Source organism: Perognathus longimembris, chromosome 13 (genome assembly GCF_023159225.1).
Source record: "Perognathus longimembris pacificus isolate PPM17 chromosome 13, ASM2315922v1, whole genome shotgun sequence".
NCBI lineage: Eukaryota > Metazoa > Chordata > Mammalia > Rodentia > Heteromyidae > Perognathus > Perognathus longimembris.
Window position 1 is genome coordinate 21890500 of NC_063173.1, and position 14690 is coordinate 21905189.

The 14690-nt window shown below is 43.2% G+C and overlaps 1 protein-coding gene across 1 annotated transcript in view; it reads left to right on the forward strand.

The window, feature by feature from the left end:
- Positions 1-14690, forward strand: part of Insc (INSC spindle orientation adaptor protein) — a 90236-nt gene that overhangs the window by 31383 nt on the left and 44163 nt on the right. The window contains exons 5-6 of the mRNA XM_048360450.1: positions 3815-3928; positions 10941-11066. Coding sequence (XP_048216407.1) covers positions 3815-3928; positions 10941-11066 — 240 coding nt within the window. The remainder of the gene's footprint in view (positions 1-3814; positions 3929-10940; positions 11067-14690) is intronic.

Here is a 14690-nt window from a genome sequence, read left to right on the forward strand (position 1 = left end):
CAGGACTCTGAAAAGAGTTTTCCAAGAAGCCTCAGTGGAAGATTCAAGCTCCTATGACTTAGTCTTGGGAGTCAGGACATCTCTGCAAGTGTTGGTGGTTTCCACTGGTCAAGGAAGGCACTAAGATTCAAGGGAAGAGGAATCTGAGCTCATCTGTAAAAGTAGAAAAGAATTTGTCACCATCTTTGATCTTTCACATTGGCTTATACCTTCTTGGTACAGATGGATGCTTTTCTGTGTCTAACTGTGGACTTTCTATCTAAAGACTCAGAGAGAGGCATAACAATATTTTCCTGCCTCTTTCCAAGACATTCATTCTAGCCTGCACTTTGAGAGTTTCTCTCTCTCCTGGTTGATTTCACTGGTAATCACTCTACTTGAGAAACTAAATTACAAAATATCCACCTGCCAGGTGCTGGGTTCTCATGTCTATAATTCTAACTATTCAGGAGGTCAAGATCCAGAGGATCATAGTTCAAAATCAGCCAGGCAGAAAGTCTTCAAAATAACTAGCAAAAATACAGGGGTGGAAATGTGGCTCCAGTGATAAAGCCTTGCTCAAACAATCAAGCTGAGCAAGCAAGCCAGTGAATTCCTGAGTTCAAACTCCAAACCACCAAAACCAAACCAAAACAACCCTCCCTCAATTGTATCCTCTTCTTACTAATTCCTCATTTAAAGTAGCTATACTGTATACATCTCCTTAAGCCTCCTCACCTCCTCCTCTTTTTCTGGATCTTATGAAGCTTATTATTATTTTCATTTTATATGTGCCTGGTCTGATTTTAACAAAATGTTTATTGTTACACCTGTTTTCCTTTTGTCTTCAGTGTTTCACTACTCTTTCTCATGGTACATGGAAAAGTCAATTTGGAGAACTTCTAAAATTTCTCCTTGATTTCCTGAGAAGATAAATCTTGATTTTTTTTTGGAACTGTGTTAGTGAGGAGACACTACGAGAGAATAGATACCCAATGCCTGAGGAGGAAGGGGAGAAAACACACGAAGGTCATGTCTTCAGTCTGCCATGGAAGAAGGATTGAGAAGGGAAGAGAAGCTTAGACGGAGAATCAAGCTGGTAGTAGCTCAGGGGAATGTGGCCTTGGCCAACAGTTAGAAGACCCAGAGGGCAGCAGCTGAGGCTTCTTGTCACTCTGCAGGAGCTTTGGTGATCTCACAGTGTTCCATGCTGATGAGAAGCCAGGATGTAGGACCATGCTCCTGCTGGTGAGAACTGCTTAATGAGCCCGCTCAGCATCCTTGCCTTCTTTGCCTTTCAGCTTCACTAATCCAGGTGAGGACCTACCCATGTAAGAGATATCATTGCTGACCTGTGCAAAGAGAAAAGCAGACTCACAGGGAACAAAGTCCAGCTACTTCTAGACCACATGTGTAACCTTGCTCAGGTTTCTTTTGTGCCTCAGCTGTCTCAATAGTGCAATAGGGGTTAGACAAAAGGCCTTTCCAATTATTGCCTATTGTAAAATTTTGGGTCTTAAACGATTCAGTGCAGTGGAGAGCAGTCTTTCTCCTATCTTCCCAAATTTACGCTGTGGGAAGCATGCTTGCAACTTTTCTTTGTCAGAGATCTGATTCACTGGGATATACCTAGGGTATAATTACTGTATATATGTGTATAGATATTAGCATAAAATTATTCTCAGACATAAATGGTCTAATATTAGTAGCTGATTGCAAAAGACATTGGGTTTGAATTGTTTAATGTAATGCTAATTTGTTTCAAGTGCAAACACTAATCAGGATCATTAGGTAATTATCATTTAGATACAGGACCCCAATATATGAGCTCTGCATCTTCATCTGAGCCTTTGTATCACATGTGTAGATGCTTCTGGTAACAATAGGGAAGGTTTCTAAGATGTATGCTCATTACAGAAATTTGTAGTAACAAATTTTGATTATTAATGTTACCTTTTGTTGAACCTCTGGCAAGAGGCATCTGTTAAGTCTTAGAGATAATGTTCATAGTTAATGTAGTTGATTAAATTCACGAATCCAGAGCTTCTCTATGTAGAAATTAGCATACTATGTGTGAAGAATTCCATGAGTCTGAATAAAGGAACAAAAACAACCCATTGAGTTTGATCCTAAATTGAATTCCATTTTAATCACTTTGTAAGTGGGATAAACAAGTCCCAAGAAGCTTATCTCTATTGAACCAAGTTAAAAAATAATAATTGCAATAATTTTTCCATTAAAATTTTTGTTAGTTTGTATTAATTGTACAAAACAATGGATGACATTAGGACATTTTCGTATATGTATATAATATACTTCAATTATGTCCATGTCTATTACTGCTTCTTGTCCCTCTTTCTAGTCCTACTTTCTCCCTTCTTCTTCCCACTAGTACCTCTTCTGCTTTCATGTTTTTAATCTAAATTCTGAATATGAGAAAAAATGTGGTATTTGTGTTTCTGAGCCTGAGTTATTTTGCTTAATTGCATGCATTTTCTTGCAAATGAGACAATTTTATTTTTCTTTATGGCTGAATAAAACTTCATTGTATACACACACACACACACACATAACATAGCATTTTCAAATCTTATAACTTGGCTATTGACAATTTTATTTCCTTCCATGTGCCAGGTACCTTTAGAAGTACTCAATATATATTAGCAAACTTAAGAGATGGGCAAAATCAGCAGAAGAGGTGGACACTTGTTTCTAACATTTTACACACAAGGAAACTAAGACAAAGAAGATAAATTGAATTTCCTGCTTTAGGGCCCATAGACAGGGCTCAAATCCAGACACTTTGGTTCTAGAGCCCATCCTCCCCCCACCCCTCATGTTTTTAATGAACATGTCAGCATTGTATATTAAAGGCAAGCCTGGACTCAAGCTCACATTTTTAAATTCCCTTCCAAGTTCCTTTTCTGTAACACAAGGTGTACAGAAACAAACCCATTGTAGTATTTAGAAATAAGCATGTTCATGGAGACTGCACAAGATGCTGCTCAGAGCACCCAGATCTGGAAGTCTTGCTCTCTTTATGAGGTCCTTAAAGGAAGTACTCCCTGATCTCCATTTCTACTTCTCCCAGGAGAAACTTGAGCAACTTGCATTAATTAGCAGGTAGAAATCAGTTATAATCAATGAATCACATGCTACAACACTAATGGCTGATTATGAAGTGGTTTTAAGATTTATAAAAAGCTTTTTTCCCAGAAATTAGCTACATTCTTCTAGGAATCGTCCTCATATCTTATTTGCAAATGATTCTTCCATTTGCTTTGTAGATTGGCCTTTTATTTGGTTATTTCTAGCCTGGGTGGTCAGTATGAATTACTCACCGAGTTATCCACCTGTTGACAGAATTCCCAGTGTGGCTCCTTTGGCATGGCTGTGCACTATAGAAAATGTCCCCTAAGCAGTAAGCTATTGTAGAGTGCTTCTCTCTGCTCCATCCCGGAAGCCATTGCCTACCTGGAGTTTACCAGTAGCCATAGTTGCAATAACTCATTATTTGTTTTCAACTTGATGTTTATTTAATGGTTTTTAATTGAGAGTCAGGAGCACCACAACATGCTATTTGCTGAGCCCATCAGTGTTGCGAGCTGATTTTCTGGTGGATTAAAACAGCACAAATGTGTTGCCTGTGTCCTAAAATGGTCCTGCATTTGGGAAATGCAACTATTACCTCCCCTAATGACAGAACCTTGTTGCCCTATCAGTGGGAAAATGGATAGATCAAGATTATAGATTCTCAGGGGCTATTAGGAGCAATAGCCCACTGGTATTCCATAAATGACAAGTAAACACAGCTGACTTTTCTCTCTCTTCTTAGGCACTGGTGAGAAAAATTGATGCCTCGGACAATATCTACACCACTGAGTCTACCACAGGGAACCTGTTCAGCCTGACCCAGGAGGGGGCTCCATTGTGTCGCATCATAGCCAAGGTAAACGTCAAGGTTACAGACCAGAATTACAGGCCTGAGGAAAGGAGGAAGCAGCTCAGTTGTTCAGTGGGTGGGAACAGCTGGCTGAGGAGCTCTGTCCTGGCCTCTGCATTTGCTTGTGGTGTGCCTGTGAAAGATACACCTCTTTTAGCTGGCTCTTGATGTTTCTATCTTTAATAGGTGGCTAGCCTCAGTACTTTCTACTAGAGATACAAAGACAGTGTCTCCAGAATCTCTCTGTGATCTCCTAGCATCATAAATGTTAGAAATATAATGTGTCCAACCCAGTTCAAAGAAAATGGTTTTAATATCTTGTAGGTTAATCCTCATCTATGTCTCTTAATCCTGCCATTATAGAAATTTCTACTCCATAGTAATTAGCAGCAGTGTTATCAGGATGAGTCGGAGAAACAGGTTTCCAAACAAGACCTCTCCTCAAATTCATGTGTCCCACCCAAACATATCTGCTTACGTAGCTTCTAGGCTGGCTCCCAGAAATATTTATAACCATTCCAATAGTATATGAGGGGAGAGGAAAAAAAACAGACAGTGGTTTAATTAGTTCCACAGAGATTGCAATCGATTAGCTTCATGGTTGATTTGCCCTTGATTATGGCCCACAAAAGCTTAGAGCAAATGTAGGCAATTGAAAGTCCTAGAACGGTTTCACTTTTCCTTAACATTTCTTTTCTTTAAAAGTCATTTACTGTTTTTGAAATAGCATACATGGATAGCAGCATGGGACCTAAAGGTGTTTTATGCTTTAGAAAGAACAGGCCATAGAGTTTCCTGGGAAGGGGATTTTGCGGTGCCTAGGCTCTAGATGGATGTTCTGTTCCAGAGCCTGAGCACTCGAAGCCTCATCTCTATGTGCTGCTTGAATGTCAACAGCTCCTCCTATTCCTTTTCCAGAAAAGCAAAGAGAGGACATCACATTGGGTGTGAGCCAAAGATGGTGTCTGGCCTTGTGTAGAGTTAATTTTCTCTGAGCACTGGGACTCACCTTTGGTGAAATATTGATCACAAACACTTCCAGTGGTGGAAACTAGGGGAGAAAGATAAGGGTGGGGATCAGTCGTAGCTCTCAGTACTGCCATTAACACACCCAGGAAGTACGCCAGGTCTCTGATGCATTATTAGCTCTCCCTTGGTAAGTACTGTAGAGACCTTCCAAATCTACCATACTGCCTGACTTTCCTTTTTGAGGCTTGAACTACAGCCTGCCTGGTATTTTTATTTACTTTTGTGTGTGTGTGTGTGTGTGTGTGTGTGTGGGTGGGTGTGGGTGAGAGAGAGCGAGAGAGAGAGAGAGAGAGAGAGAGAGAGAGAGAGAGAGAGAGAGAGAGAGCACACCAGTCCTAGGGCTTGAACTCAAGGCTAGGGTGCTGTCTCTGAACTTTTTCTTTTAACTCAAGGTTCTAACACTTGAGCCACAGCTCCACTTCTGGCTGTTTGGGTTGTTATTTGTAGGTAAGAGTCTCTTAGATGTTCCTGCCTCAGGCTAGCTTCAAATCTTGATCCTCACATCTCAGCCTTCCAAGTACCTAGGATTATAGGCATGAGCCAACAGCACCCAGCAGGTGCTTTTATTTTTAAATATATGGTTAGGGTGAATTATTTCCTACATTTAGTCATCTCTTTTATCATTTCTCTTCACAGGCTTCTTATCTATTTTACTCCTTCTCAGTGACTCACATGTTTGCAATGTATGTAACTCTAGCCCTGGACAATAAAGAACCATTATAAGTATTCAGAGATTTTTAATGAAGTTACAGGCATAGCAGTGCATGCCTGTGGTTCCAGGTATGTAGGAGGCATAGGTAGGAGGATTGAGGTCCAAACCAGTCTTGGCAAAACCCACAAGATTCTATCCAAAAAATAACTAAAGGAAAAAGAACTGGTTGTTGGGTTCAAATAGTGGAAGGCCTGTTTAGCAAATGCAAGAAGCTGAGCTCAAAAAGCTATTACCTTGAAAACAAAGAGCCAACCAACAACAACAAAAATAGTTTGCAATAATTCGTTGAGTGTTACATGGGCCATGCCATACCAAAGCCTGACCAAGGGAAGACATGAGTCCTGTTGAAGATGAATACAACACTTATAACTATATGCTGGTTATTTCACAAATGCCAGGCCCTGTATTGGCACCTTTCTTTCTTTCTTTTGGTTGTACAGAGGATTGAACCCAGGTCTTCCATGTGCTCGGCTGATGCTCTCTCACTGAGCCATATCACCAACCCTTGTACTGGTACCATTTGCTTAGTTACCGTATCTTGTCCACCTCCTTACCTGTGAGACGGATATCAATGACCCTGTTGCACAGATAAAGACTCCAGGACTCACAGTGGTTGAATAACTTATGCTAGGGACACTTGAACCCAGATTTGTTTCTAGAGCCAATACTCTTTGCATTTCACCAGCTAAATTGGCTGAAATCTAGAGTTCTTCCTTTTCTGTGTAAATCCTGCTTCTGGCTTAATCAAGATGTCCTCTTTCTTGCCTTCTGGTTCACTGCACAATAATTGATCTACACACTCCAGGTGGGAGGCAGCAACAGCCAGGACTGAGTGATGTTGGTAGGAGTGGGGAGGAATGGGGGAACTTGAGACTTCTAAAGGTGCAAGTGGTTTACTTTGGTGATGGTGGTAATGATAGATGTTCAAACAATAGTAGCTGAAACCTCAATATTCTTGGAGCACTTAACTAAGTGCCAGACAATATTCTAAGTGATTTATGCATGATAATTTGTTTAAAACTCCTAATAGTTCTATATAGTAGACAGCACCTGACCCCACTGTGAGCTCTAGGGAGCTAAGATAGTGAGATCACACAGCTAGTGAATGACAGCTAGTAAATGGCTTTCGCTACATGGCAGCGAATGTGATGTTTTTGTTTGCTGTTCTGAACTGCCCTTCTGTATCCCTTCCCTTTCCTCTTCCCTTCCTTCCTTCTTACTCTCTTCTTCCTTTGCTCTCCTTCCTCGTGCCTTCCAAGTCCTTCCTTGTGTGTTCAAGCCCTATTGCCATTCAGTAGCTCATCCCATGCTCCAACAGAGTTGAGAAGTGAAAAAATGATCATTTTCATCTGTAAGATTAGGTAACAGCTGGGACTCAATGGCTCATGTCTGCAATCCTAGCGACTCAGGAAGCTGAGATATAAGGATCTTAGTTCAAAGCTAGCTTGGGAAGACAAATCTGTGAGATTCTTAACGCCAGTTAACCACCGAAGAGTGGGAAGTAGAGTTGTATTTGAAGTGGTAGAGCATCAGTCTTGAGTGAAAAAACTAAGGGATACCATGAGGCCCTGAGTTCAAGTCCTCCCCCACACAAGAGGGAACATACGTTCAGAAAGAAGGCAAATATCTTGTTCACAACTATGCATATTGATACAGAGCTAGATATTTTAACCAAATGTGCTTATTTCAATCTCTCTGGGGTGCATCAGATGGTTGAAGCAGAGAAAAGAGTCAGTGATGGCTCTCACCTTTACAACATGTAGGAAAGCAAAATGGATTCCTTCAGCAGAATCTGTGTGAGGGTATCCAGTTCTGAAAAGCTGAAGATGCTTGGAGTCCCTAGCATTCCCTGCCCAACATCCTCACCTCCTCAGTTAATGTGGCCAGCATTGTCTGTGGTTCCTTCCCATAGACCTCCTCATCTATGTCTTTGGGACCCATTGTGGTCTTTTGTTGGGTTATGCATCTATCTGAGCTGTCCCCAGAAAAGAATCTGGCAGCATGTCTGAGGTCTGTCTTCCCCGTCTCTTGGGATTATCTGAAGACCAAGAGATGAGCCCAGTCTTCCCTCTAATAATGTGACAAACCCCATCCCTTCCCCAGAGCAGAGCACCCAAAACTCCCCTGTGCTTTGTTTAATTGCCCTCAGTTCCTCTGTTATTCCTCCCACCACCAGCCTGCACACCCCAGAGTGGCCTCTGCCAGCATTATGACAGCTCATCCCAATCCTGTCTGAATAATTCATACTGTTATATAGCTGGGCTCACAGCCCAGAGCTTTCTATAAAATTAAACAAGCTCCAGCCAACAGTGTGATCTGCTAACTCAGGCAATCCTGTTTTACTCTGGGATAGGCACTGCTCTCCCATCCTGAATGGGGGCTTCAGCGAGGTCCATGAGATGATCCATCAAAATTCCTCCGGGCCCTCCTTCCTCTTCTCCTTTTCACATCTCTCAGCCCTTGGTTCATCTATCACGAGGGTATAAAGTAAGTTTCCAGCCAAGAGGCTCTTTGAAGTCAGAACCTCAAACCAATGTCCAGAAAGGGAGCGTCAGGTCCTCTAACACACATTAACTCATTTGCTCCCCCTACTGTTCAGACATGTCACTGTCGTGGCAAAAGCTACTATCAGCAGAGCTAGGATTTTGAAGAAAATTCTCCTTCAGCCGGCTCCAGGGAGTTTCCCCTATCCTCTCCCAGTAACTAAAAATGCAAGGAAGGACATTTTTCATAGGTTTGGGAAAAGATGTAATGAGAATGCAATTCAAATCCATGCAGAGGCTTAAATATAGATGTGCTGGGCTCAGTGCCTTCTCAGCCAAACTGAGGCTGCCACATTCATCCTGGTTTTGGCCTCGTGTTCTTTGGCACCATATTATCATGATCTGTTCCAGATGTAAGTATTTTCTATCAATCATGTATCTATCTATTGAAATAATATTTGTACAATTGAGATGATTAAATATAAATACATACACATGTAAATATGCATTCCTATATAATACCTATTTATGTACATATATTTACATCTGGAGTGGTCTATTAGTGACCCAACAAGGATTGTTGAAGAAAGTTTGGGTCTACTGTTTGTGTTGTTTGTTTGTTTGTTTGTTCACTTTAAAGAGTAACTTAATTTTGCTTCATTGATTCTGTGAGTAGCCTTTATGTGGAACATATAAAGATGTTCCCTGAGAAAGCATGAAGTCAGGAGTGTAAGGATTATGGGACAAGGAATCAGAAGAGTAGACATCTTGTCTCATGCTTGACTTATTTTTATTAGAATAATTATGTGCATTTAAAACCAGAGTGCTTCTGTCCTGACCCTTCTACAAATCCATTCCAGATTGAGAGGCTCATGAACTCTGTCCCCTTAACTCTTCCTTAAGTACCAGTCTCAATTCATTGAACTTCTCTCCAGCTTTGAACATGCTTTTAGTTTCCTGCCCTTCCTGCCAGGCCAAGAATTTAGTATGAGTGGGACAATCTTGTTCAGTGTTCAGTAGAGGGTTTAGCATCTAATAAGCTGTTACTATTTTACAAATGCATGAATAATTTTACCATCCCTAAGGTATATATTTCTGTCCTAGCAAATCAACTACCCCAGAGGGAAATAGAGAGGAAAAAGTTTGCACTCAGTCGACTGATTACAAATGTCAGATTTTTATCAACTCTCCATCATTGTACACCTTCATCTTGGTCTCTGTAGTGAGCAGCAGCAAAATTCTCAGAGTAAAAAGAGCCCATAAGCCTATCCTTATCAAATGGAAGGGAAGGAAGATCCAGGATTGCGTTATTTCTTTTTTTTTTTTTTTTTTTTTTTTTTGCCAGTCCTGGGCCTTGGACTCAGGGCCTGAGCACTGTCCCTGGCTTCTTTTTGCTCAAGGCTAGCACTCTACCACTTGAGCCACAACGCCACTTCTGGCCGTTTTCTATATATGTGGTGCTGGGGAATTGAACCCAGGGCCTCATGTATACGAGGCAAGCGCTCTTGCCACTAGGCTATATCCCCAGCCCAGGATTGTGTTATTTCAATGCACCTGCTGTGGGCTATAGTGGCCATTGATTTTTCTGCCTGTCCATTCCTTCTGGTTATCCACAGCTTCATTCTTAGCACACAGAGCAGGGCCTGGCACACAGTAGGTACTCTATATATTTTTGATGACTAGACTTTTCCAAAACCTGCCAGCACATTTTACTAAATTTATCCGCTCACAACATTTTGTTCATTTGGGGGAACAGGAGTAAAGGGCTCAGTTAGATCCAGGAATGATGAGGTTCAAGGTGAGTGTCCTGAGGGCTCAGATCCGTTGCTCATCTATTATTTGCTGCTGCAACTTCTAGGCCTCTTCTAGTCCTCAAAGGCAGAAAGAGGGAGGTACAAAGACTGATAAGGGACATCAAATTCTTCTCTGCATGTGCAAGGCCATTGTACCAGAGATGGGCTCACTGAGGAGTGCCACTGCTTTGCTGGGTACTGGGCTGACCCTCTTGTGATCTGGTGCCAATCTCACTCTTAGGATCAAGGGTCTCCAGTGATGGTTACAGACTAAGTATGATCCGTAGGCAGGGCAGCTTGAGGATGAACATCTTCATGCCCAGATTGTTTTCCTGGAGGTGCACACTCTAGTGAGCAATCTCCAGGAGATATAAAAAAAATTTCAGAAGGACAAGGGAAAGGACATACTTATATTCAAGAGGTGGATGATTGTTACTACAGGAATTCTTTCTTTTACAAATAGGAGAACAGGATTGCAAATAATGATGCTATGGACTTAGGGTGGATTACTTTAGCCATCTGGACTTCTGTGCTTTCCATCTGAGTGGAAATAAGTTATAACTGTAATCTAAACAAAACTCCTTTTCTGTCTTCTTTCCACTGTAATCAGAGGGCATGAGGAGTAACATGGTGATTGCTGGTAGAGGAGAAGCATCACCAGGCTTCTATCTTCCCTTTTGTCCATCTGCCTCTGTTTCTAGGACATGTTTCTGGTGACTTTTGTCTACTCCTGGGAGCTTCTCAGGGGGGTGGGAAGCTTCTCGGGGAAGGGGGTGTTGCAGGGTACTTGGGAAAGTATTAAATGGTGTTGCTCCTTGGCTCTGGAAAAAGCTCTTACCCCAGCTTCTGCCCCTAGTCCCAGAAACACTTGAATGCCCAACTTGGACTATCAGTAGCCAGCACTGACTTCACTGTGCATGTGTGTAAGTGTGTAAGCATGAGAGGAAAAGTGCTAGGAAAAAGACCAAAAAGCTCACACGCCATTTTCTTCCTCCTGGCAGGAAGGTGGCGTTGTAGCACTCTTTAAGGTCTGCCGACAGGACAGCTTCCGGTCCTTGTATCCCCAGGCACTTCGCACACTGGCCTCCATCTGCTGCGTGGAAGAGGGTGTTCACCAGCTGGAGAAGGTAAGAATGGCTGGCTGGGGTGGGGCTGAGGTCTGATTCTCTTGAGCTCTCCCTTTTTTTCTCAGGAACCACTCAGATGAAGCTGTGGGGGGAGACTATGAGGTTTCATGTGGAGAAAAAGGGAGAAGACACTCAACACTTCACAGGGGACTGACCCACTGAAGTTCAGTAGGTGGGACAGCAGGGGGTCAGGAGAGCTAGTGTTGAGGTTTGGACTGGCTGGTCCTTCTCTCACAGCAGGACCACAGAAGGGAGGGGATCCAGGCCCTTGGGGACAGAGAGACCAAGAACAGAAGGCATTGGATACTGCCTTAGCCAGTGTTCTTCTGCTGTATGTAATGAAATACCTGAGAAAAATCAATGTAAATATGGGAAGATGTATTTGGGCTGATAGGTTCAAAGATTTTAGTTCAAGGTTGGCTGGATCCACTGCTTTGAGTCTGAGGTGAGGCAGAACGTCATGATGGTAGAAGCATGTGGTAGAGGAGGCTGCTCATCTTATGACAAACAGGAAGCCAAAGAGAAAAGTAGAGGGACCAGGGAAAGGAGTAGAGAGAGAGAAAAAAAGGAGAGAAGGAGAGAGCGAGAGAAGGCAGGGCAGAGAGAGAAATTGGTAGGTGTCCTCCTTCTGCTTTTGTTCCATCTGAACTCCAGCCTACTAGCTAGTGCTGCCCACATTCACAGTGGGTCTTCCTCAGTTGCTGTCAAAAATGCTAGTTGTTTCTGGTAAACCCCTCATGGCCACATCTAGAAATATACTTCACTAATCTCCTTGGTGTTTCTCAGTCCAATCAAGTGGTCAGTCAAGATGTACCATCATAAGCACCTAGACAAGCAAGAGGCTTGGAGCTCCTTGAGCCTAGGAGCCTCTATGGAGGTTCTTCTTCATATAGGACTATGGGCTTGAGTAGGGCTCAATGTGGCCCAGGGTACGGAGTGGTCACATAAGGAATGTGGTTCTCTGTAGGCCCAAGGGACCTCTGCTGACTGAGTGGTTCTGAGTCTGCAGATAGGCCCCCAGGGAGGAGTCTGATAGCCAGAAGGTTTCTGGAGGCTGGCTGATGTTGGGGATTTTAATATTGCCAACAGAATTTGAGGAAAAGATGCTGAGTACTCTTATGAAGAAGTGAAGGGCCTACAATATTTCAGGACCATTGTGCTGCCTGCAAGATTCAGGACAGATGCTCTGCATGTGTTGCTGTGGTTATGCCTAAATGGATAGGGTGTGGGCTATTTTTGCTTTGTGTGTGAAATAATTCCCTTTCTTCTCCCATAAATCTTCTTTCTTGGATAATGGGCAAATGGCCAAACGAGTTGTGTTTCTCATCTAATTTCATGTCTGGTTGGCAGAGAAGATGGGAAGAAAAAGTAGAAGGGGTTCGCATTACCAGTCCTCCCAAAGCAGTGGGTTGCTTGGCTTCGGTGAGCCTTCAGGAGAGCAAGTTTTTCCAAGCAGGGAAGAAAAGCAGCAAAGATATCTTGTTCAGAGCTGATATCTATGCAGCTGGGTGGTCTGGAGGAAGTTCTTCCATCCCTAGGATGCTTGCTCAAATCTAGGAGGCTTCAGTGAGTAAGCTGCTCTAGTCAGGTGTCACGCCCCACTTTCTGAAGGAGAGAAGACCGGATGGAGCTAGGGGACCTGGAAGGAGGCCTACTATGTGCTGGGTGCTGTGTTGATATCTCACACACCTCTCCATTAGCACACCAGAGCCTTGTGAGGTAAACACTTAATATTAACATGTCTAAAGGACATGGTGTCTCATGTAGTTTGCCTAAACTCACATAACTAAAGTAGGGGAGGCAGAATTTGAGCCTTGTCTGACTACATCCTCCACCCAGGGCTGTGTTCTTGTCTTGCTAGTTTAGTCGACAACATTCTGAGCATTGAGAAATCCCTGAGCCTTAACCCAAGTCACCTTACAGCTCTGGGGATGGCAGGGAGCCTACTGTTCCTCCATGTCAGATAGCAATGACACCTAGACACATCTGAAACCGTGCCTCTGGGCTAAGCTCTGAGCCGATCCCCAAGAGGCCCTTTAGGTCAGAACGTTTCACAGCAGCTACAAGGCTTGCAAAGTGGCTCCATATGGACTTGAATTTCAGCTGGTGCTTGCTTCATATGTAAAGCATCCACTGTGCACATGGAGACACAGAAGCTAAGACAGATGAGATGACATCTTGTGTACTATTTGTGTGCTCAGCAAATATTTGTTGGGGATGTGCACTGTTTTTGTGCCAGGAACACAGCAGTTTACAACTGACAAAGGCCTCGGTGCTCACAGGGATTATGTTCTAGTTCAGTAAGTGCAGTAAGTGGCAAGAGGTGGCCCATGAGCCAAATCTGACCTTTTGTCTGTGTGTGTTTGTGTGTGTGTGTGTGTGTGCGTGCTCACACGCACACACACACAGGGGCTCGAACTCAGGAATTGGATGCTGTCCCTGAAGTCTTTTGCTCAAGGCTCGTGCTGTACTACTTGAGCCACAGCTCCACTTCCAGCATTTGTAATTAACTGGAGATAAGATTCTCCAGAACTTTCTTGTCTGTGCTGGCTTTGAACCGCAATCCTGAGATCTCACCCTCCTGAGTAGCTAGGATTACAGGCGTGAGAGGACCCATAAGCCAGAAATAGGGCATTCCCCCATACTTTTAAATAGTGGAAACAAACCTCAGGAAAACCTTTTATGTCACATGAAAAAATATATAAAATTCAACTGCTAGTCTCTCCAATTTCTTTTTGTATTTTTTGTGTATGTATGCATGTATGTGGTACTATGGCTTGAACTCAGGGCCTTGTGATTACTAAACAGGTTCTTGACCACTTGTGTCACACACACGCAGTCCTTTTTGTTGTAGTGGGTAGGGTCTTTTGCCTGGAACTGGCCGTGGACCTTGATGCTTTCCATGTAGTAGACAGGAACTATAACCATGAGCCATTGTGTCTAACTTATTGGTTGAGATGGCATCTAGCCAACTTTTTGCTCAGGCTGGCCTCCCAATCTCCACCTCTCCAGTATCTGGGATTACAATTGTGAGGCACCAATCCCAGGCCAGTCCATCAACTTCCTTGAGCACAGCCAGGCTCACTTGCTTCTGGCTGACAAAGCTATCTGTCTGTGTCTGTGTCTCCATCTGTGTCTGTGCAGTATCTGCTCGCACCTACAGCAGCAGGGCTGAGTCACTGCAGCAGAGAGCTAGTGGTCTGCCAAACCAAGAACATTTACTCTCTTGTCATCCACAGAAAACATTCGCCAGCTCCTGTGCTGGCAGGTGATAGGTTGTCATGTCAGTGGGGATAAGAATAATGACGGACATGCATGCAGTCCTTGGAGCAAGCATTTTGCTCTTCTTTTTTCTTCCTCTCACTAAATCCCTGTCATAGCCACCTCCCCTTGGGGCTTCCACTGTCCCTACTGCTTAGAAAAGAAGGAAAGGAAACTCAAATAAGGCAACTTGCTTGATGGCATATAGCTACTCAATGCCTGGGTAGTAATTGAATTCCAGTTCTGCTGGGCCAGAGCCAGCCTGGATTGTTAACCATTATGCAAAACTAGGAATCAAAACCTGCTATGATGATGCCAAAGTCTGCATTCTTTCCTATCATACCATGTTGTTTCCAAAGTTGA